At 44.1% G+C, this 23,872-nt stretch overlaps 3 protein-coding genes across 8 annotated transcripts in view; 2 read left to right on the top strand and 1 right to left on the bottom strand.

Moving 5' to 3' along the window:
- DENND4C (DENN domain containing 4C) overlaps positions 1–23,872 on the top strand; it is a 134,045-nt gene that overhangs the window by 106,022 nt on the left and 4,151 nt on the right. The gene's annotated exons all lie outside the window — the stretch shown is intronic.
- RPS6 (ribosomal protein S6) lies at positions 3,311–10,058 on the bottom strand. The gene is made up of 6 exons (XM_032797544.2): positions 9,970–10,058; positions 9,048–9,179; positions 6,639–6,849; positions 5,726–5,872; positions 4,305–4,462; positions 3,311–3,452 (listed from the first exon to the last, which is right to left on the bottom strand). Exons 1-6 carry the CDS (start codon positions 9,973–9,975, stop codon positions 3,357–3,359), a joined length of 750 nt encoding a protein of 249 aa, XP_032653435.1. The 5' UTR covers positions 9,976–10,058; the 3' UTR covers positions 3,311–3,356.
- Positions 10,330–23,872, top strand: part of ACER2 (alkaline ceramidase 2) — a 43,876-nt gene continuing 30,333 nt past the window's right edge. For 3 of the 6 annotated variants that reach the window (XR_012656158.1, XM_075067310.1, XM_032797529.2), the window contains exon 1: positions 10,330–10,457. Coding sequence is in view for 2 of the 6 variants with exons in the window: in XM_032797528.2 (XP_032653419.1) it covers positions 19,891–19,998 (108 nt within the window). In the remaining 4 variants the exon portion in view is untranslated. Of the gene's footprint in view, positions 10,458–19,584; positions 19,999–23,872 lie in introns of those variants that run through there. The other 3 variants (XR_012656157.1, XM_032797528.2, XM_032797527.2) reach the window with 1 other exon arrangement.

Below are 23,872 nucleotides of genomic sequence, written 5' to 3'. Positions count from 1 at the left end.
TATTAAGAAAAAGGCTTTTAATTAAAGAAAAGAAAGGTAAAAGAAAACCCTCTGGGAGAGATTAGCATACCAGCTACTCTCACAGACAACAGATTCAAAACACAGGATGTTCCCCTGGGCACAAATTTAGTTACACAAAAAAAAATCCAATTTGATTCTACCTCTAATTGAATAAGACAGGTTACAAAGAAATAAACAAACATTTATTCCTTTCTAAAACTCACTACTCTGATAAGAGGCTGGTTCCTTGATCTTTTTCACTCCTGCGAAACTGAAACTCTAAACAAAGGAAAAACTTCCCTCCTTCCTTTTGAAACATCTTGTTCCCCCATTGGTCCCTCTGGTCAGGTGTTAGCTAAGCTAGGTGAACTTTTTAACTCTTTACAGGTAAAAGAGGCATTAACCTTTAACCATCTGTTTATGACAGCTGGCTTGGTGGTGCCTCTGGTGCTGGAATTGCAAACAGGGTTACAAGTGCTGGATTCAGTGCTGGCAATGGTTCTGGTTGCTCTGCCAGTTCTGGCTGAGTCTCTGGGACTGGATCACCTACTGCTGTTGCAGACTTTGACATAGGGTCCGGTTCCACTATCTCAGTTTGGGTCTCTGGTAACACAGCTGGGGCCCTTGTAGAAGGCTCAGGAACAGGGATAGGTGTGAAGGCTTGCTTAGCCTGGCTGCAGGTGACCATTCCCACCCTCTTGGCAAGCTTCACATGGTTGGCCCTCTTCCCCCAGCAGCATGGGGATGGTATAATCATCCTAGACTGCAAAAGTCATTTCTGACCAGCCCTTGTACTGGACAGGCAACTTGGTTGTAGGCAAGTTAAGAGAGTTTGACTTGAAGGGTTGAATTGTCACTTGGGCCTCTAGGTTGATGAATTTGGGGTCCACTAAGGATTGGTGGATAGCTGACACCTGTGCTCCGGTATCCCTCCATGCAATAACCTCCTTCCCACCCACACAGTTTCCCTTGTCTGAGGGTATGTGGGAGAATCTGGGCCTGAGAACCTTTGTTGTGACTGGTGCAATGAATTGCAATCTGTTGGGGTTCTTGGGGCAGTTGGCTTTCACATGCCCCAGCTTTTTACATGTAAAACACCACCCCCCTGACTGGTCACTGGAGCAAGATGGGTTGTTGGAGAATGGTGTGGTGGGATGATAAGGTGTCTGGGGTTGTCCTTGGGGTGTACAGGGGGCCTTGGGCTGTCCCCAGGGCATCCCTTCTGGTATCTGCTCAAACTGCAACCAGGGTCCTTATCCCCCCAAACCCCTCACCCTCTTTCTTGGAGAGGCTTGAGAATAATATTCCAGCCAGCTGCCTCAACAATGTGAGCACAGACCTGACCCTTTGATTTCAGTGTCCTGAAGACAATCAGGTTCTTAAGAACTTGATTTATAAAGGGGGGGGGGGTGTGTGGGAGAAATCACACCTGCAAAATCAGGATGGATGGTAACTTTACAGAGTAATAAAATTGAACACACAGGATTCCCTTCCGGGCTCAGCTTCACAGTTCCAAAACAGGAATAAAACTACCTCTAGCATAGTAAAATTCACCAACCAAAAGATAACCTAACACATTTCCTTGACCTACTTATAGTTTTCTGTGGTTTTATATGGATTATTCAAGGCATATTTCAGGAGATACTATACCTGCTTGGTTTCTCTCTCCCTCCATCCAGAGAGGGAACAAAAGAGAGCAACAAACAAATCCTTCCCCTCCAGCTTTGAAAGTATCTTCTTTCCTCCTTGGTCCTTCTAGTCAGGTGCTAACTAGGTCATTTGAACTGCTTAACCACTTACTTACAGGTAAGGCAATCCAGTACAGCTCCCAAGGAGGGATTTTATGCTACTGCATACATAAAGGTTGCTACCCTTCCCCCTATATTCATGACAGACACTAACAGAAAATTCTACTACACAGCACAAGTAATCACTGTGCTGTCATAAAAACCCATGGGGCACCTTTGCATCCCTGTGTAATGTAACACATTCCAACATAGGGTTTTCTGCATATTTTGCAAATAGCTTTGAAAGCCTTTGCCTCGTAGTTTTCACTGTTTACTACAGAATTGGTATTGCATGTTACTGGACTGACTCATTCTTTTTAGTCTTAATTTAATTTCATATTTTCCCTACCGGCAGCAGTCATGTGCTCTGCTTCAGATAATTCAGGCAGTCCTGGTAACATGTAGATTCATAGCTATCTTCATTCTTTATAGTTAAATGTATTCACAGAAGTTTTATTAAAAGCCTCTATATGCTCTTTATTTTCTTTTACAAATGTTTCAGTGAGATTCCAAGCTACTTGTTAACTACATACTGTCCAAATAAATAACGGGCTTCTTACACATATAAGATTTGTTCATTTTAATGTGTCAATCTGATCCATTTGTAAGCTTTATTTGTCCATTAGAAACATTTCCTTGTTGACCGACAATAGACTAATGTCATGAATCAGTGAAGGTTTGGAGTTTTACTGCCTTTGCTTGGAACACTCAAAAAAATACTAAGTTCACTATTTGAAAAAGAGCAGAATCCTTCCCCCGGTCCCTGGATTGCCTTTCCAAAATCTAGTCCCTCACCTAGGAGGTGCCCCCCCCAAACTAGTGTCCCCCATGCACTGGCTGCACCACCCTCCCTGCAGCCCCAGCTCCCATCCTCCTACCTCAGTGCAGCCTGCCCTGACCATAGTCCTAGAGCCTGCTCCAGCTGGGGTCACTGGACCTGCTGGGGTGTGTGTGTGTGTGTCACACAGCACTAGGCACCCTGATCCCAAGCCACTCCATTTTTGTACACCTTCCCCCACTGACTCTAGGAAGGGGCACCTGCCCTGGGCACAGTTATGACCCTGAGAATATCACATGGGCCACAGCTGTGCTCTGATGGCCATCTGGCCTAAATCTGTCCTTTGTGAAGATGCTTGTGTGCATGTTTAATTTTGCCTTTTAGGTAAGTAGGAGAAGACAGTGGATAGAGAAAAGGCAGTAGTGCAAGTTGTTATAGAAAGCTTCTGCATCAAAGATTTTGGAAAAAATATGTAAAAACCCATTCAAGGTAAAGAGGAAACAATACTATTAGTATTGACTAGAAAGTGAGTTTATTCAATCTAATACTTATGAGGATTGGTATTGCTAATTTAATTACCCTAGATGTGACTTCATGAAGAATCTTCTCTGGAAGAACCACCTTTTTGATGGGAATTATTTTGGTTTCTCTATTTAACAGTGGCAAAATAGGAGCATAAGCGCTAAGACCTCCAATTCTACGAGCAGGGCATCGCTACAAGCATTTTTACTAACACACTGAAAAATTCAATTTCACCATAAAAGATTTATTTTCTTAATCATTTACATCTTTTACTTTTGGCTTGACTCAGATTTAGATGTAGAGGCCCTCAATGAGGACAGTCGTCTTCTCTTGGCTATCTGCTCCTGGCGTTTTTCCTTGGCCTCCTTTAAAAAGAAAAGCAGCACAGTGAGTAATGCCCAATCCTGTTGTAACAGAATAAACTATACTTCAATAAAGATGGAGGAACACACACTCTTGCTTATGACATCTATTAAGCATAATCAGATGTGTCCAGTATTTTTCCCTTCCACATCTGAATTCCACAGATGCCCCATACCTTGGCAACTCTATGGAAACAGCTCCATTATTTCTACTAAACAGCACACCAATCTATCACCACACTACCATGGTGATTTACTTGAATAATTTTTCTAAAACCTGTATTTTCAATATATATTCATTATCCCAGTCAACTTTGGAGCTAGGGAATTCATTCAATAATCCTTACCTTTCACAGGTGGGGTACTTGATTTCAACTCTCCAACCCTACCTGCACTGGGCCTTAAGTGTTAGGGAAGTGAGTTCCAGTTAAGTCAGTTTAACATAGCTGGCTAGGACAAAATTATGTTCAAGGGCCAGTATTTTATATGGGGCCCCCAGCCTACAATGTGATTGCTAAAAAACTGTTGTACCAGAATGTCCATTCCAGACAAACTACATAAGAAAACAGTAACTAGAACAGCGTTTACACACAGCTTATGTGTGTAATGTGGACAAGATGTCTCATTACTCCTAAAATGGTTAAAGAAAGCTTGAGCGACGTAACAAGTTATGCTGTATAGCCACAGTCTATCATTAGAGGCAGCTATCTGTTTGCGAACTGCTGAAAGGTGCAGCACTGGAGTCCTTAGTAGTCACTGTAGGAGTCAGATTTTGTCCTGCAACAGACTGATTCTGTGGTGCTAGAGAGCCACCTTCATATTGAAACACCTGGTCTTCAAAAGGAATAGACGTACCTTCATTCTCTTGGCCAAAAGCTTAGCATATTCTGCTGCTTGCTCCTTGTTCTTCTGAGTTCGTTGCTTCTTTAGAGCAATACGTCTGCGCTTATGTTGCAGAACTCGGGGAGTCACCAATCGCTGGATCTTAGGAGCCTTGGTCCTAGGTTTCTTGCCTAGAAAAGAAACGAATGTATTAGTAGAAAAGCTTGTGTGTTTATGGAAATCAAACAACTGTTCAGCATTAAAGAACCAAGCTCCTCTCCACTGTGTTTACCTGTCTTATTTTGCAAACTATCAGGTCTTTGATTCATTTCAATACTTCAATAGTAGTTTTGCTACTTTCCAATATTTGTTGCATTTGTTTTCAGCAGATCTTTATTTTAGAACACAAAGCATCTGAACAGTACAGCTAGTCTTCCCTCCCCTTTAACTAGAGGGGAGATTCTCAAAAACATTTACATGATTGAGCACAAGTCCCCCAAAAGTCAATTAGGATTGTGTTCAAAATCCCTTGTTGCTTTTGAAAGCCTTCCCCTAACTAATCAACCTGTTTCTGAAACCTTGTGCATACATCTTAATCTTTTACCACGACAGTCTGATCTGTTGTACGTACATCATATAGAGAGGCCTAAAATTTAGTCAATCTAGCCTAGTCAACTTCAGAAAAATAATCAAGCTATTGTAAGTATATCAAACTTGAGACCTGCCAATCTGTGAAAATACAAAGTAAACCAACAATTCTGGTTATAGTAACTGCTTGTGGTGTATGAATAGCCAATTTCAGATAAGTGATATTTAGGTTAACTGTCTCTTTGCTGACTTGACCTGAGAAAATAGTTCAATGTTTCATTGAACTATTTTCTCAGGTCACCTTCAATGTGGTGGGCAAGTAGCAGGATGCCAAAGGCAACAGGTGTGGGGAGAAGAGGTAAGGACTCAAGGTGACAAATACATTCTCCTTACAAAGGGCATGTCACTTAAGAAGCACTGCTTCCAAGCAAAGCTGGTTTTCTATCCCAAAATGCTACTGAAGCAATTGGAAAAGTCTGAATTGGGGTGGAGGTGTCTGACTTTGTAGCACTTAGATGCCAAAGAAGATATTTGATTTTCAAAAATGTTCAGATTCAGCCTCATTTCATTGATTGAAAATTACATTGTGAATCAGTGGTACCAAGAGATGCATCTAGAGAATCCACCAGTTCTTTAACACTGACCTCCCCAGTGACTTTTTGGGGAGTAAGAAAGGGTGCTCTAGCTAAAACTTATTAATACTAATTACTGATACTTGTCAGTGCTTTCATGGACAGTGATCTCAAGATCTAACTGGTAGAATGTTTTCAGATAGCGTGATTTTTAAAGTAGGGTTTCTAACCACTGCAGAAGCTTGGCTGCCTATTAGAAGTGTAACAAACCCAAAGTTGCAGAATGTGTCTCACCTTCCTTGTTCAGGGGTCTCCTCACCACATACTGACGCACATCATCTTCTTTGGAGAGGTTAAACAACTTGCGGATTCTGCTAGCCCTCTTGGGACCAAGTCGACGAGGCACAGTGGTATCTGTCAGTCCAGGAATATCCTTCTCACCTTTGGGAAAGTTGTCAGATTAGCTATCCTCCTAGATTATAATGCTGTGGCTGCTTGGAATGAAGGCTATGTCTACAATGCGCATCTTACAATGGTGCAGCCACTGTTGTAAGGTGAGCTGTGCAGCTGTTCTTTATCACCAGGAGAGAGCTCTCCTGGCGACAAAATACAACCACCTCCAGTGAGGGGTGGAAGCTTGTCCCCGGGAGCACGGCTCTTCCTGATGAAGCATTGTCCACACCAGCACTTGTCTCATCATTAAAACTTGTCATTATGGGGTGTTTTTTCACACCCCTGAGCGACAAACGTGAACAACGAAAGTGCCAGTCTAAACAAAGCCTAAGGATGTGTGTACTTGCCAAAATTCCAACACACATTTGTTTGAGCCTGACAGTACATTTACATACTTAAAAGTTCACATTGATATTAAAGATAGGGCAACATTTGGGCCTACTAGCTTATATTGTCTCAAGTCCACCCCTAAACTTTGCTAACAATTATTGTGATAAAAAAAAGTTTCACATCAGTTTTGAAAAACTACTTTATCCCATTATCCTTAGTAGCAATAAAAACATTTCAGTTTAGAAACGGATAATCTGTTAATCACCAAAAACACACTGAACCACTCTGCTGGTTAAATGGACTCCTCTATGTATTTTGAGCCATGCACAGCACAGCTTATTTTCTCTTTCACATCAAATCATATGTTTAAGGCTGTGTGAACCTATATACCAAGGCCTTTGTGGCCTTATCTACAGATTCTCACCTTTCTTTACAATGACCAAATTCAGGACGCTTAAGTTGGCATCAACAATGCAACCCCGGACAGACTTCCGTTTTCTTTCTCCAGTTCTTCTGGGGCGATAGCAGGAATGGCCCTTACTGAGCAGAAGGCGGACACGTCCATGGGTCAGAACACCTTGCTTCATGGGGAAGCCTTGTTTATCATTACCACCACTGATGCGGACAACATATCCCTGTTAAGAAGATGACATCTAAGCACCTCATACTCCTTTAACTGTCCTTAAAAGCATTTGTTTCCATCAAACAAGAAAAGTCAACAGCCCTGTCCTCTATAAATTCCGTAGTCATGTTCTTTGTACCTATGTCCTCTTGTAAAACGGCCAGCATACATCCACAAGTGTTCCAGACAGTTTACATGCAGCATGCCAAATTGACCTGGTTTCAACAAATCTAATTCAAAGTACTGTACAGTTTCAGTGCCAGTGAAGGACACAAGCATATCAGCAGAAACTATTTAAAAAGTCTTGCTGTTCTGTCACATTGAATTAGTGGCCTTTAAAAGTCTCCTCCAATACACTGCCTTTAGGAGCTATGGGAATAGATGTTCTGAGTACACAGCAGCTAAGACTGTTGAACAACAGTAACACTAGCAATGGGCAAAAAAGCAATGGGTCCCATCAATTTAGTCCTCTAGGATTTGTAGAGCAAATCTTTTTTGTGAGGAAAAAAGATTTAAATATAACCCAGCATCATTTTAGCCTCAAAGGAGAGCATAAATCTAGTTTATATGCAAACTTTGGCCAAAATCATAATAAGCTGAATTTTGTTTAGTGCAGTTTGAAAGTACATTTAGTTTGACACTTGTTAATCAGAGGTCTAAACGACATGGTCTGAAATCCCTAAAACTTTTGTTCAGCCTTCATAGTACAGTTTAATTTAACACAATGCTGTTTACAGAATGACACTTTAGTCATAGCCTACACCAGGAAAATATAGATTTATGATAGCTGCCTCAAATAAAAGCAGTACTGTAAACCTTTTTATACCAGCTAAGACTGCTGTAACTTAAAGCAGTGGTTTTCAATTTTTCATTGGCAGACCGCTTCTGGAAATCTTAGACAGTCTGCAGACTCCCAAGGGTCCACGGACCACAGGTTGAAAACCACTGTTCTACGGTAACGATACTCTCATGGATACTCATGGACCCTTTAGACAGTCATCAGACCCCAGGTTGAAAACCATTACTTAAAGCAATTACAGAAAACATGGTTCATTTTCCTAGCTACTTTGTCCATAATCTGTTCCCCGTTAGCTATGTGTGTTACAGCAGCATCTTGGAGGCTAAGGTTGATTACTACCTCATTGTGGTAGGCATCGTATAAATAGTGTGAGACACACTGCCCCAGACAACTTACACTCTAAATGGACAAGATAAGCCAAAGGTGGAAAAATTATCAGTTTTACAGATGGGGAACTGAGGTAAAGAGATGAAACAACTTGCCCAAGGTTGTTCAGGGCTCTGTGCCTAGCTCTGCCATAGGCTGATGTTTCATATCTGTCCCCTCTTTAAACCAGGAAAAATTGTTCTAAAAACGCTCTTTAGCAAGGGGATGAAAACTTTCAGATATTAAACCTAAAACCTTAGTTCTAGAAATGTGTGTCCTTTAAGTTGAGTAGACAGTGTTAACAGTGAATTGCTGCGCATATAGGTTTTTGTTTTTGCCAGGTGAGTATGTGCAATCAACCTTAATGATACCATCCTTAAATTAGAAGTGTGCTCTTTCCTATAGCTCAATTTATGGTAAATTCTATCCTCCAAATGTTGATTTAGTCATTTGCTTTTAACAAAGCATTTTTCTTAACATTTTACAGTTTCATTGCACAGGAAGACACTTTAGGTCTACAAACAACATTAATTCTGTTCCTTAGCCATGCCTGTTTTCCTCATTCCTCCATTCTAACAGCCAAGCATAGGACAGCAAGACCAAGAACAGCAAACAGTCCACTGAAGAGAGCAGTGAAACAGATACTCTAAACACAACTTCATTATAAAAAAACAAAGCAAAAAACAAAAACACACACCCACCTCTCCATTCAAACTAAATATACTGTGAGACACTTATTTTCAAGGCATCATTACACCAGGCACTACCTACTACATGCTCTCTATGAAAGTAGTGTGAGACACTGAATACTTAAAAGCAGCAGAGAATCCTGTGGCACCTTATAGACTAACAGACGTTTTGGAGCATGAGCTTTCGTGGGTGAATTCCCACTTCGTCAGATGCCACAGGATTCTCTGCTGCTTTTACAGATCCAGACTAACACGGCTACCCCTCTGATACTGAATACTTACTCAGTTTTATTGCTTATGCCTCATTTTGCCTCTAATATACCAAAAATAAGTTCAGTACATTAGCCCAATTATTACCTTCCATTCTTCACCAAGAGAATCAGCAGCAACTTCAGTGGCCATCCGCTTCTCATAGAAGGTACGCAATTTGCGCTCATCATCCACCTCAATGAGTTTCTGGCAGCCAGTGGCTGGGAAAGAGATGTTGAGCTAGGAACAACAACAACAACAACAACCTAAACCCAAGTCTTTTCTAGAGCTAAACTCTCATCCCATATACTCGACCTGAAACCAACTTAGTACTTCAACTGATACTGCAGCGTTCCTTGTGGCTTGTTTCAATATTCCTGGTTAAAGAATCACACCCACTCCCTCAACCGGCAGAGACTTACTGATTTCTCTTCCTCAGTCCACACCTTTAAGTGGCTGCATGCTACTTCAGCGTCAAACCTTAGCGTCCTGAAAGGTACGTGCTAAAACGCTAGCAAGATGTTGCAAGCTCCTGAGGGCAGAACCAAAGCAGCAGGCTCTGCCCCCACCCCAGCACTCAATGCACCCTCGACAAGGCCTCGTGCTTCTGCACTGCCAAAAGCCTGCAGCGGCCCCGCAGAGCGATTCCCCTGGTTACCTTCCCCTTGCGGGGAGGCCGCTGAGGCGCAGTAAGGACGGAACCAGCCCGACCACCCGCACCCAGGGTCTAGCTCCTTGGCCGCAGTAGCGCGGGGCTGCCCCAGGGAGCGTCCGTCAAACGTCCCCCAGGGGGATGTGCTTCGCCCCGCCAGGAGGGGAACTCTGCACCCGCGGAGATACCGGGGAAAGGGGGCGCCGCCATGTTCCCTGCCCGCCTCCCCCCTCGCTGCGGGGAATCCGTCCCCATCCGCCCCGCAGCCGCGCGCACCAGCTCAGCCCCGGCGGTCCCGACTCCCGCAGGCGGCCCCGCGCCGAGCGCCAGGGTCATTGCAGGCTGAGGCGGCAGCGCATGCCCGACCGCTCTCCTCACCTTCATCCTCCCCGATCCACTCCCCTCGGCTCCACCACGGCAAAAGAGGCCCTACTTCCGCTCAGCCCGACACACATAGGCACGCAGGGATCTCGCGAGAGAGCCGAGCGACACGCCGCAAGGTCTCGCGAGAAAGAGGGCATGGACTCTTACCACAAGTGCCACGTGATCGAGGTTAGCCAATGGCGAAAGCGATTTGCGCGGCCGGCGTGTTTCTCGCACCGGAAGGAAAGAGAAGGGGCGCTCGTGGCCGCTCGGTGCCCGGTGGCGGTGTACGCCGCGTGCTCTATGGCAGGTTCTTCCATTGCCTCCCGGAGGCAGCTGGGTGTTGCCGTGGCAATAGCCATATTACGTCACTCCCCCCAGACCGAGTTAACTCGGAGCCGGTGCAGGGGGTGCTTTGCTCACGGTGAGAGGCTGCAGTCCCCTCGCTAGCTCCCCACTGCAGGCAGGTCTGGTTCCCGCCAGGCGACCCCGCAGGTGTCTAGGTGAGTGGTAACCTCAGCCCAGGTGTGCGTCTTACTGGTGCCAGACGTGCCAGGTGGAGTGTGTCTGCACGTGCCCGCGGGACGCGTGCGGCCCCTCTCCCGTGCTGTCAGAGCCAGCCGCGCCCGTCTGTGTGCAAAGCGCGGAAGGCTCTTCCTTTGCGGTGACAGGGTGCAGTGAAGGTGGACAAACTGCTGTGCTGGTTAAGGGCTGCCTCCAGGAACCAATGTCCAGTGTTTCATTAGCCCTGGGGTCGCAAACGCTGCACTGCTGCCCTTACAAGAACGTTGTGTCACGAGTATTTTGCTGATGAACGTCTTCACTGAAAATAGTTGTTGTTTTTTTTAAACTGCTTTGCTGGTATCTGCTGCTTCAGTGCTTTAACAATGGGTCATATTTTCCTCTATGCCAGGTTCAGGAAACTCTGTGAGATTCTGTTTGTGGAATTTCCTTCTTATTGTTACATTGGGAAATTTCCTGCTCATTGTCCCTCTCTCTGCAGAACAAATAACCCAGATAGCCTCATTATCCAGTGGCTCTCCCAGGATCCACAGAACCTCTGTCCCATAGGGTCCTGCTGGTCCTGTAATAAACGTTGGACACATTAGAGTGCTGATGAGAGATTGGTCCTTATTTCATAGCCCCAGTCACCAAACATAGGTCAGAATTCAAAAGGTACACAAAAGGACCAGGGCTCTCCCCCTGGCACCATGACTACTGAAGGAGTCATGCTGCCAGTGACCAGTGCCCCTCATAACCAGGCAGAAGAGAGTCCATGCGTGTTATTGCTCAAATATCCATTAGATCTGAAGGGGATGTGTTGCAGAGAACAGATTATTTCTTACCCCACCTTCTTCTGATTTGCCATCAGTAACCTGCAGGCAGTGGAGAAACTTCCTCAGTGTGCCAGGGAAACTTGATGGGGACCCATTGTTCTCCAACATTACAACACAGGCTGGTTTCCAAGAGTTTAGATGTCTTCCTTTTGTGGAGGTAAAGAGGGGAGTATTGCCCATTATTAGGAATAAATGAAAACATGCAATGGGAAAAAAAATTCACTTACCTTCAAAGTGAATGGTTATGATAAGTCAACAGTCGTGGCTATTCCTGTTCAATTTTCTGTGTGTTAACTTTGTGAACCATCACATCTGAATGCTAGGGAATGTGGTTCTGTTGGGGTCTGAGAGACTAGATGTAGGAGTCCAAAAGATCATCCATAACCAGGCTAGGAAATGCAGTCTGTTGCAGCTGCCAAAAACCAGCTTGTGGATCCAGAAATAATAGAGCAGCAGCCTGTGAGCCTGCAATGGGTGGAGACGATGCCTGACAACTGGGACTGGAGAGATTGAGAGCTGTGATGCAGTCTGATGAGTGAGAGTTTCAGAAAGATTTAAGAAAGAGAGGCTGTGGCCAAGTGTTGGTGTCAGCAGGGAAACAGATCCAAAATGAAGGTGAAAACAGGATTATATTGATTTAAGACCATCATATGTGTTTCCTCTAATTTTTTACATCCATGTACGGAATGAATTTTATGTGCACCAATGTGGAGGTGATGTGTGGTGAGGGTGGGGCTGAAGGGTTTGGCATGTGGGAGGGGGCTCAGGGCTGGGGCAGAGGGTTGAGATGCAAGGAGGTAAGGGCTCTGGCTGGGAATGCAGACTCTGGAGTGAGACTGGGGATGAGGGGTTTGGTGTGCAGGAGGGGCCTCAAGGCTGGGGAAGAGGGTTGGAGTGCAGGGGTTGAGGGCTTCAGCTGGGGGTGAGGACACTGGGGTGGGGATGAGGGGTTCAGGGTGTGGAAGAGGGCTAATGGCTGGGGCAGAGGGTTGGAGTGTGGGGGGGTGAGGGCTCCGGTTGGGGGTGTGGGCTCTGGGGTGGGGCTGGGGATGAGGGGTTTGAGGTACTGGCTGCCTCGGGGCTGTGGTAGGGAGTGAGGACTCCCTCCAGCCCTCTCTCTCTCTCTGCAGAAGCCTGGGGTCAGGGGAGAGGTTCCTGTCCCTGGCCGCAGCAGCTCCGAATCTGGGGACAGGGGAGAGGCGTCTCTTCCTGCTTGCGTGACCCTGGATAGATACGATGTACCTACAGTGGGCATTTCGCTTATGGTACACTACTTGTAACAATATGTACTGTTATCATTTGGGTTGCTCATTTGTTTGTTTACACATTGACTTTTCCTGTGTCCTGAAAGATTCCTCCTAAGGGTACTTCATGTGAGTTCGTTTCAGTGCTAATGGAACAATAGGAATACAGCAGTTGAATCTGAATACAAAATAGGGGTATGAGCCAAATAAAGCTAGGAAGGAAGGAAGATGTAAATTGTCTCCTTTTATGGAATCAGCCATGGAAACAGGAAAAGAAATGCTTAAAATTTCCACTGCCCTCTTTACTTCCTCGTCCTCTGGTGTTGCAACAAGCATGGCTCACCCAGAGCAAAGAATCTGGCCCCTAGTGTAGAACGTTGCTAATTCACAGTAATGATGGAGACACCTATGATAAACTCATACATTTTGCAAAATATCAAGTAAATACAGTAAAAAAAAAAAAAAAAAAAAAAAGCATCCTAGATGCCTCCTGACAATGTGTTTTGTTCATTTATTTTGACAAGTATTCTAATTTATAACATTTCTTAACATGCTAGAAAATATATTGTAGAATATTTCATAAAAATAATTTGATGTGGAGACTTTCACTCTAGATCACTGATTTCCATCCAGCCCAGGATACCAGTAGCCAAAACTTGTAAGCATAATGAATGTTCAATGGTCCATGGGGAAAGATTTTTATGGGTTCTGTTCAGCTCCTAGTGTACAAGTGTACACATCACAAAACCACCACCATAATCAGCACTAATTGCTTGCACACTCAGCAGAGACACCAATGACTGAATGAGCCATGGAGCATGAACTGCCCTCTGGCCCTTTGGGTAAGTCTGCACTGCAATGTAAGCCCAGGGCCTGTGGGACTTGCGCCCTCAGGCTCAGTGTTTGTAAACTCAGGCTTGAGCGTTCACACTGAATACTTACCCTGGATTTAGAATTTCTGGACCTAAGTCTTATGTCCACACTTGTGCATCAGCACTACACCATGCAGACCCAAGTCAAACAAGCCTATCCCATGCTTCCTAGCACCCACCCCATCTGTAGCTGTCCTACCCCATTGTATGTGGAGCACTTTGTAAATATGTCTGTCCATCCCCTGGCTCTTTACAGGATGTCATTGCATCCTGCCAACACATCCTCCTGAGCCATCTTTTGAGTCTGCACACTCCTGGCAACCAGAGCCAGCAACATGAAGGAGTCATTATTTGAAGAACTTGTCTTGCTTGAGCTTACACTCTTGTTTCAGGAAACTGGCAGAGCATCCATGAGATGGTGGTGAACATTTTGGTGGTATTTTCTGACCTATCTCAGGCACCTGTCAGAGGAGGACGATACAGATATGGGAGACTTGAACTGGCTGATGCTGTTCACAACTCTCATTATAACTGCTGATGCCCTCTCCATACACTAGCACTTCTGGAGCAGGACCACAAGCACAGACTGGTGGATCACGTCATCACTCTGGGATGACCAGCAGTGACTCCAGAATTTTCACATGAAGAAAGCTACATTTCTGGAGCTTTGTGAGCAGCCTGCCCCAACCCTCTAGCTTCACAACACAGACAGGAGGGCAGCCATGCCAGTCTAGAAGTAGGATGCCATAAACATCTGGAAGCTGGCTACACCAGACTACTACATGTCTGTTGCTAACTAGTTTGGTGTTGAAAAGTCAACTATGGGTAAAGTGGTGGCAGAAGTTTCTGAGGCAGTCAGGTGTGTGACTTACCCCAAGTTGGTGGATATAAACAATATCCCTGAAGCAAAAGCTGGTTTTGAGAGAATGGGGTATCCAGACTGTGCCAGCACCATCAATGGGACTCATGTCCATAGTTTGCCCTCCTCAAGGAGCACATAAACTGCAGAGGCTGCTACATCATAATGCAGGCCCTTGTGGACTACATAGGCTGATATATGGATGCCAACATGGCCTGCACTGGAAAAGTTCATGATGCCAGGGTTTTCCGCTGACTGAGAGTCTAACTTCATGGATAGGTTCGGACACTGTTCTGACCAAATGATATTGTCAAACGGAGTAACTCTCCCCACTGTTATTCTAGGGGAAACCACCTTGCTTTGGCTTTTGAAACTGTCCTCCGTTCAGAGGTCCTGTCAAAAGGTGGTTTAATTACACCCTCAGTAGGTGTAGAATGAGTGAGCATTTGGTGCATCGAAATCCCACTGCTGCTGTTTACAGAACTGTTTATAAACCAGTGTAATCAGTACAGTCTGCATTATTGTGGCTTGCTGTGTGCTTCACAATCTTTGTGAAGCCAAAGGATGACCCATTTGGCCCGTAATGGACATATGACAGTAATGGATTGCTGAACCGGTACACGCATCCAGAAGGTGCACTTATCACAGCTGGAGCAGTATACACACGGGCAACAGAAATCACAGATATTTTGTGTACTTGCGTTAAGGACTTGCCTGGACTAGTAGACGAGGGAGAATGGTACGTTTATGGGTGTATTTGTACAGTAATTTTTACAATAAATGAAGTACTGTCACTGTATGCTACGAATGGAGTGTGTGTGATTGTCATAAATGGTTAATTGTGCATGAGATAACTGCTTATCCAGTTTGGTGGGGACGGTGGTTTGTGTGACATGAACTGTGGATTTTCATTATCGATTGTTCTGAATAGATGCATTAAAAACTTGTATTTGGATACAACTTCCTAGTTGTGCCTTATCATGTCTTCATTCTTTGAAATACACATTATATGATGTGATGGAATGATGGCAATAAACTTTTATAATAAAGTCTTTATTTGTGAACATGCCCATTACAAAAACAAAAAAACCCAACCAAACAATATTAAAGCATTGTCAGGCAGGCCAGCTGCCATTAGAACACCAAAACATCAGTAATAAACTAACACCAAAACCCATAATAAAATAAAGTTGATAACACAAACATTGAACTGTGAAGCCAATGCAAACAAATACCCTACTTTTGCATGTCCCTGGGCCTCCCTTTCTAGCACATTTACTGCAAACTTGGTGAGGATGCCTGGGGCTGGAGGACTGCTGGGGGTATATTTGACTTGTCCAGCTGCTAGTGTTCAGTCTTGGTTGCATGGGCCACCTAACTTTTGTATTGTCCAATGTGTTCCTAGTCTGCATGACATGGTACCATGGAGTGGGCTCAGGATGTGGTACAGGTGGAGCAGAAGCCTGAACTCTTGTGGCTATTAGCCCTTTCTGCCGTGCTCTGTCTTCCTCCCTCAAGCATTGTTCCTGCTTCCGAAACTGCGCTGCAACTCTCTCCTGACCTGCTGCAATTCTTTTCTTGCACTCTGCCGCTTGTCTGTGCCTTTCCACTTGCTATGAATTCTTTTCCCTTTGGTAATCTACCTGCGTGTTGGCCCTGTCCAGGATGTCCTCCTTAAATTCATCACATAAATGCTTTTTCTTTGACCATTCTGTGACAGTTAGAAATCTCAGGCTTCTACTGGAGTGTGGTTAAGCAGCAGAGGTGGAAGGGAGTGAAAGTAGCCATCAAACAGCACATTATTGTAGTACTACTTCAAAAAAGGTTCACTGTATCCTCAGAGAAAAGTGCCTCTGGAATCTCAAGACCAAAAATTGATACTTTGTAAAACTCATCATCATTATATTCTTAGAGAAACGATTCCCAGAAACTCCATGGACATAACTGAGTTAAGCAGAGTGCAAAGAATGTACACACAATGGTAAGGTGAAATTTTAAAAACTATAGCATTTGTAAAGTGCAGACCATTATAGCCTGGGGGCAGGGGTGTGTGCACCATGGTTACTAGCTAAGGTTTCTCAGTCCTTTCAGGCATTCCATATTTTAAAGGACATAAGAATCCTGAAGTTCCCTGAATGGCAAAGGGTCATTCTATTCCATGCTACCAGTGGCAAGCCAGCCATGTATTCCACAGAGGTTTTCAGCCTTATGATAACTGAGCAACACGTTAACAAGTGGAGGAGGGTCTGGAAAATATGTTTCTCTCCGAAATGTGGCTACCTATCTGGAGTTCCTATTACTGGAAAAGTTTGCAGCTATCAGCACCCAAGATTCATGGGGGAATGAAAGGGATGCTGCGTTAGCATCCACATGGATTACTGCATCCCTACGGTTTATGATACAGTCTACTGTGACTACACGTGCCCACACACACGATAATACGGACTCTCAAAGAACTGCACAGCCAGCTCCTCTCCCTTGAAACTTTTCTGGACTACATACAACCCCCCAGCCCTATTAGACATGGATTTCATCACCCATGAACTACATTTCCGCCTCCTCCCTGTACAGTTTACAGATTACAGGTGGCCTGTTATACTGTAGCATGGCCAATTTGTACTGCACAGCGTACACAAAGGAAAGGCAATATAAGGTTTTTACTTTTAACACCCCAGCATATCTTTGTAAGAACATACAAGTATCTACTAAAAATTCAGTGTTAATTGCTTAACTGTTGTTTGCACTTCCCAGTCTCCATTTTAATGCTGTGTGAGTGGAAGGGGCTGATGCCAAAATGCTGAGGCGTGCATTCCGCCATTAGTGGATACACACTCCTACCCCTGGCTTGTAATAAAAATTGTGTTGGCTCATAAATCACAAATCCCTCCCATTTGTGTATTAATAACAACAAACATGGAGCCAAAATATCTACCAGGCACTGGGGTTATTTTTGCCTCTTCTGCTTCTATTTCCACAGTGGGCTGCTCCTTCAAGGGATTTGTCATAAACAAATAGTTAAGGGTTAATGTCTCTTTTACCTGTAAAGAATTAAGAAGCTCAGTGAACCTTGCGGACGCTTGACCAGAGGACCAATAAGGGGACAAGATACTTTCAAATCTTGGTGGAGGGAAGTCTTTGTTTGTGCTCTTTGTTTTGGGTGTTTTTCGCTCTTGGGACTAAGAGGGACCAGATGTTAATCCAGGCTCTCCAAATCTTTCTGAATCAGTCTCTCATGTTTCAAACTTGTAAGTAACAGCCAGGCAAGGCATGTTAGTCTTATTTTTGTTTTCTCAACTTGTAAATGTTCCTTTTTGCTGAGAGGATTTTACCTCTGTTTGCTGTAACTTTGAACCTAAGGCTAGAGGGGGTTCCTCTGGGCTATATGAATCTGATTACCCTGTAAAGTATTTTCCATCCTGATTCTACAGAGATGATTTTTACCTTTTCTTTCTTTAATTAAAAGCTTTCTTTTTAAGAACCTGATTGATTTTTCCTTGTTTTAAGATCCAAGGGGATTGGATCTGGACTCACCAGGGATTGGTGGGGGAAAGGAGGGGGGATGGTTAATTTCTCGTTGTTTTAAGATCCAAGGGGTTTGGATCTGTGTTCACCAGGGAATTGGTGAAGTCCCTCAAGGCCACTCAGGGAGGGGAGAGTTTTGGGGGGACAGGAAGTGCCCCAGACACTAAAATTTCTGGATGGTGGCAGAGTTTCCAGATCTAAGCTAGTAAATAAGCTTAGAAGTGTCCATGCAGGTTCCCACATCTGTACCCTGAAGTTCAGCATGGGGAAGGAACCTTGACAGGGTTATCAAACAGCTCCTCTGAGTGTAGACATGCTGCAGCTTCTTTGGCAGCAAAGTCTCCTTGGGGACTGGTGTGAGCACCAGAGTCACTTCGCTAGCCTGGTCCGGCAGCTGCTGGCTCCTTTCTGGTGGTGTACGAGATTCAGAAGTCAGAAGGTTGCCATGGCTGACCAGGCTATTGTGAACTGCTGGGGGCTCAATGCATCTGATCAAACTCCTTATAAAAGAGGCAGGATGATCGGGAGTTCCCAGGGATGCAGTTCTCATCCCTGGCTTTCTTGGTAGTTGCTTTTGAGTCAATCCACGCCCTCTACTGCTCCGTTGTGTCCCCAACGTTGCCAGTTTGTCTGCTAATTCTTAGTACATATGGTCATTTCTGGTACCCCTATTGAAATTGAATGTCTTTTTCTCCTCACACCACAGATATACCAGAATCTGACCATGGTCCTGTGACCAGGTAGCAGTGGGCTTAGCAACAGACTTCTTGTCGGTGGCCGTAGCTAACTCAGGAAACAGTTCCCTCTGTTTGCAGCTCAACAGTCAGAATAAAATGGAAACATTAAATGCCAAGCAGCTGTACATGCACCAGGGAGTTGCTTCTGTTTCCTGGGACTCAGTTGGCTAATCTTGGGATAGAAAGGATAAGGCTGATCCATAGCATTGTGGGGTAGTGTTTGCAGACTCTCAGGATGTGAGACTGGGGGATCTGGTCCCAAGCTCTGTTCATGATGCAAAATGATGCATTGTGGACCCAGGTCCCAGTGTGACTCAGGCTCAGTCGCACCCACCTTGCAGGGTCGGGGTTCACAAGGCTTACTGGTCTGAATCAGATAGCTTTGTGGGTAGACTGAAGGGGGGTTGGGCTTGAGCCTCAATCTGAGCCCAGGCTTACATTGGAATGTAGACATACCCTTAGAGGTCATCTCTCTGAGACAGGCTAAGGCACATTGGTGGGGCAGTGTGGGGAAGCTGGCTCTGCTCCTTTCTCTGTGTGTAAACAGACAGCTTTAGTCTGCAAAGCGGGCAGACTATGGATTTTCACCAGAACGGGAAGGGGGGCACAAACTGAATCAAGAAGCTGTTCTAGGAAAGATTACTGCAGTTCATTAATTTAAATGTTTCTAACACAGTCTGTTTTACTTGTGCTGGTGCCCAGATGCAGAGGATGTCGCACTGAAATGCGTTATCCTTTATTTCCCTGTTAGCTCACTTTGAGTCTTGAATGTTTCCGCCCACATTTGTGTAGGTTTCGGAGTGAGGACTGGCAGTCAACTGACAGCCTGGAATCCCAGAGATATGAATTAAGATTTATTAAATCCCACCTAGTGCCTCCGTTGGGGACCAGTGCAGGATTATTCCATACAGCCTCGTCTCTCCTGTGCTCCTGCAGTCCGGTCATGCACTATAGAAGTCAATCAACAGGCGCTTGCACTATTGGAGCAGGAGCCAGCTCTCTGTGTCGTGTGTGGTAAATACAGGGCAGCAGTGATTCTTGCAGAGAGCCTCAGCCAGCTGAGGGAGGCATAAGGCGCAGGCGCTCTGGGGCCGAGGGCAGGCAGGCTGATCAGCTGGGAAGCGTGCATTAAGCTAAACAACTCGCTGGGAGGAGAGAGGATGAGTCCAAGAGGCTGAGAGCTGCTGCTTGTGGAGCTCCATATCCGGCTGGAGCAAAGAAAAACAGGATGAAGCTGCCGCGGGTGCTACCTCAATGTTGTCTGCGCCTTGCTGATTAGTCCAGGGGAGCAACAGCAAGGAGAGAGCCCCAGCACAGCGGCAGCTGAAAAAGCAGAAGTTGCAACAAGGCAGATCCACCCCAGTCATGAGCACCCTCTACTTATGGGATCAGCTGCGAGCCGGCAGTTCCGAGGTAGACTGGTGCGAAGATAACTACACTATCGTGCCCACGATAGCCGAGTTCTACAACACGGTATGTATCGAGCACGTGGTGTGTGTGTGTGTGTGTCCGTGTCCTGCCGTGCCTGCAGTACACTCGGTATTTATTTTTATATCTTATGTTTCATACATTTATGTGTGTATATATAGAGCGAGAGAGAGCGAGCGCGTGTGTCTGTGGCTAAGGAATTATTTAAATATTGTTGGTACATCTTGTCTCTTTCAGTGTCTTTTAAATAAAAAATAAGCTGCAAATAACATTTACATTTTTTACTTTTTGTTTGCTAACTTTAATAGGAGCAATATCCAAATATAGCAAAAATACCATCACCACCTGTTGTATTTCATAGTTTTTTAGCCTTGATTTAACTCCATGGGGAGTTAAAAGGAAATGAGATCTCTTGTTTTTCTAGTTTGGGGAAAATAGCAACAGTCCCTCAGCTTTCCCTTGTCTTTGTGCATGTCAGTGTTGATATTTTATTGGATTAGGGCTGTGGTCTTACTATCCAATTGCATGACAAGTTATCAGTTTTCCTGTAGCTTTATTTGGGGATATATGGTAGGAAGCATCTTTTGTGATCTGGTTTCACATGCCTGTTTACTGTTGATTTTGTTTCACCACCGTATTAGGCTAACATTTTTATTTTAAGGGAACTTTAAAACATTTTAATTTTAAAATGAAATGGGAAATGTTAAGGTTGATCACAAAATACCATCTACTATATTGACTGGAAAATTTTCTGATCCTAATTCTGTGTATATATCGCTCTTAAATCAACAATATATAGAAAGGATCAGCTATCAGTCTCATTTATGCTGGATTTACCAGCATAACTTTGACTTAACTGGAGCTACTCCAGATTTCTACCAGCATAAATGAGATCAGAATCGAACCCAAAGGCTAAACAAAATGCAAAACAGATTTTTATCTCCACCCACTCCCAATGAAGAGCCATCAGTTGTTATAAGTGGAACGTTGCTGCCCTCATCTTCCCACATTCTAATTTTCTGGGACCATCTAACTTGTGTGACGCTCTTTTCTTTCTTTTGGGAGCAACATGCCTGGGGTTTTGGCTAGTGGCCTTTGCACTGAAGTAGAGGTGAACACAGAATGCTGTACATGGAAGAACTAAAAATTGCTGCTGTTGAAAGTTTTTTGTTTTTGTTTTTCCCATTGAGATGAGTAAATTCCTTTCAGCTCTGCAATAGCAGCTTCTTTTGTATCAAACTTAGAGCTGGTCTATAGGTTTACCTGTATTAGAAAATTTTAATTTGGTAAATTGCTAGATTTATACTGACCAGTTCAAGCGCATCTCTCTTGGCCTGCTCTGCACTCAGACTTTTGGATTGATTCAACTATTTCAGTTAAGGGTGTGATTTTTTTTTTTTTAAACTGAAATAATTATACTATTACAATCCTAAATCTGAATGGAGTTAAACCAGTATAAAGGTGCTATCCACTAGTATAGTTTATTCCCCTATCCTCTTCCTGTATGGGAATAGCTTTATATCAGTATAACTGCATCCACATGGGGCGGGAGGAGCATTGGGCTTCACAGATTTGTATGGAAAGTGTGGTGTACACTGGGTCCTGCAAATTCTGTGCAGGGCTTCCTTCAATTTTAATGGGCAGTCATGCATGGAGGGCTGGCAGGATGGTACCCTGAATTTCTCTGATTCTTTTCTTCCCACTTCACTGTCTTATGGGGTTTCTCAAACCCATCTTCCTAAAAACTTGCCTAGCTCCTTCCTCTTTGTGTCTTGTTCTTTCTGGCTTTTTTTTCCTTTCCAGGTTAGCAACCGATTGTAACGCTACACAATGTTACAGAAGTACACTTAAATACCGAACCCTCTGCTGAGCGAATAAGTGAGGACTACATTATCCCAGTCCGTGGCTTTTTTCTTGCGGCTCCATGCATTTAACTAAAAACAAATCCCACATTTGAGCCCAGCATTGCTGATGCTGTGGTTTCCCTAGAACCACTATCAAAGGTGATCTGGTGTATGGGTGCCCTATGATATCTGAGCACTTTGGGGAAAGTAGTCTGCTGTATTTGCCCATGTTGTCACTGCAGAAGAACCTAAAAAATAGGGAGGAAATTTTTATGAAAGCAACTGTGCCTTGGGGCAGGCTGGAAATGAGATGGGAAAGGGTGGTGATATGCTGAGCAGATTAGCTAAAACATGAATGGTAATACTGTAGAATGTAGTCCTGGAAAGTGCAGGATGAATGATCAGATTAGGTCAAGAAAAGACAGCTGTTTACAGATTTATGGTGAAAATCCTGGGCCAACTCAAGTCAATGGGAGTTTTGCCACTGACTTCATTGGATCCAAGATTTCACTCCATACCTCTAAAATGGCTTGAGATAACATGACTGTGGGCCTGACCCAAAGCCCATTGAAGTCACTGGAAAGCCTGCCCTTGTCTTGAATGGGCTTTGGATCAGGCCCTTAAAGTGGTGTAGCAGAACCTTGTTAATACACATCCCAAAAGGCCAGATATTATTCACTTTTCAGCAAAGATTTAACAGCACAGTCCTGTAGTACAGGACAAAGGCCTTATCTAAACACAAATTTTGCAACAGTTGCCTAAAGATATTTTAAATTTTTGTTTAGTTAGACTGGTGCAAACTGTGTGGACACTCCTAAATTGAATTTAAATCAGTGGGGTTTTTTGGGGGGGGATGAAGGGGTTGTTTTGTTTTTAATATGGCTTTTGTAAAGCTATGCTCTATCTGCAGCATTGCAGACCTATGTGGACGTCCTGGGTAACAAGAACTGGTCAATCTTTCTTCATTGTGCCTTTGTTTCCACTCTCGGGTCTTTTATTGACCAAAATTAGGGAACCAAATGTTTGCAGTGATGGAATTTGGTCCAGTTTGTGATGCAGCTCAAAGCAAAGAACGGTTACATTAGGCCTTTTAATACAGTATATCAAGATCCCCTCTTTTCTATATAGTTTATTTCGATAAAACCAGAAGTACAATACAGTGGCTTCTAATGATGTATTTCAGACCTCTTCCTGCCAACCATATACTGTTCTGTAACAGTCCTAGAGGCCAGTCCTAAAAAAGCCACAGAATTCCTCCCTCTTCTCAATAGCTTGATGATTTAGCTTATTTTATTTTTAGGTGACAGGAGAGGTGGGTTGGTCAGTTTTTTTTTTTTAAATGTAGGTTTTTGTTGCATTTCAGTCTTTTCAACATTTTCATTGTAATCTTTTCTTAAACAAAAAATTTAATTTTAAAAGTACCAGTGAGCTCGTCTCGGTCACATTGTCTTCTGAGTCTCAGGCTGTTTCCAAGTTCTGCTGGCACAGATTCACCGTGTCTCTAGTAAAGAGTGTGCTATTTTAAACTGAGCAGGAGATTGCTTTTTCTAAATATTTTACTTTAAACCCAAAGGTCAAGGCTTCTGAAGAAAATGTGACCCTGTGAGGGGGCATCTTTAGTTTGATTTAATGCTTCTTGCGTATGGTGCTTGCAAATGAATATGCTTCGGAGCCCCTCCTTTAGTTCCTGTCATTTTGAATGCTGGTTTTATGAATACGTTTTGACCCTTTCTGGAAATGTAAGTGAGGTGACTGAATTTTAATCTCTCTGAATTCGGCTCTTGTGTAGAGTGAAGACTATATTTGAGGAAGTGAGTAGGGAAAAATATTGTTGAAGGAGCAAACACACCCATTAATGGCCCAATCCTACACGCCTTGTCCACCCCAAACTCTCATTAACTTCAGTGAAGGGTGCGAGGCACTGGGGATATATGATCAGGCCCTAAAAGGCCAAACTGGCCAGTATAAGTTATAGGTTTCAAAGGCAGCTGTAATTCCCCCCTTTTTTAGGTGGACTCTCTTATGACCAAACACTCCCTCCTGCCTGAGTAATTGGGCTAGGCACTGAGAATGTA

This window comes from Chelonoidis abingdonii, chromosome 6 (assembly GCF_003597395.2).
Source record: "Chelonoidis abingdonii isolate Lonesome George chromosome 6, CheloAbing_2.0, whole genome shotgun sequence".
Taxonomy (NCBI): Eukaryota; Metazoa; Chordata; order Testudines; family Testudinidae; genus Chelonoidis; species Chelonoidis abingdonii.
Note: the sequence above shows the minus strand (reverse complement) of the source record. Positions and strands in the feature narration are given on the sequence as shown.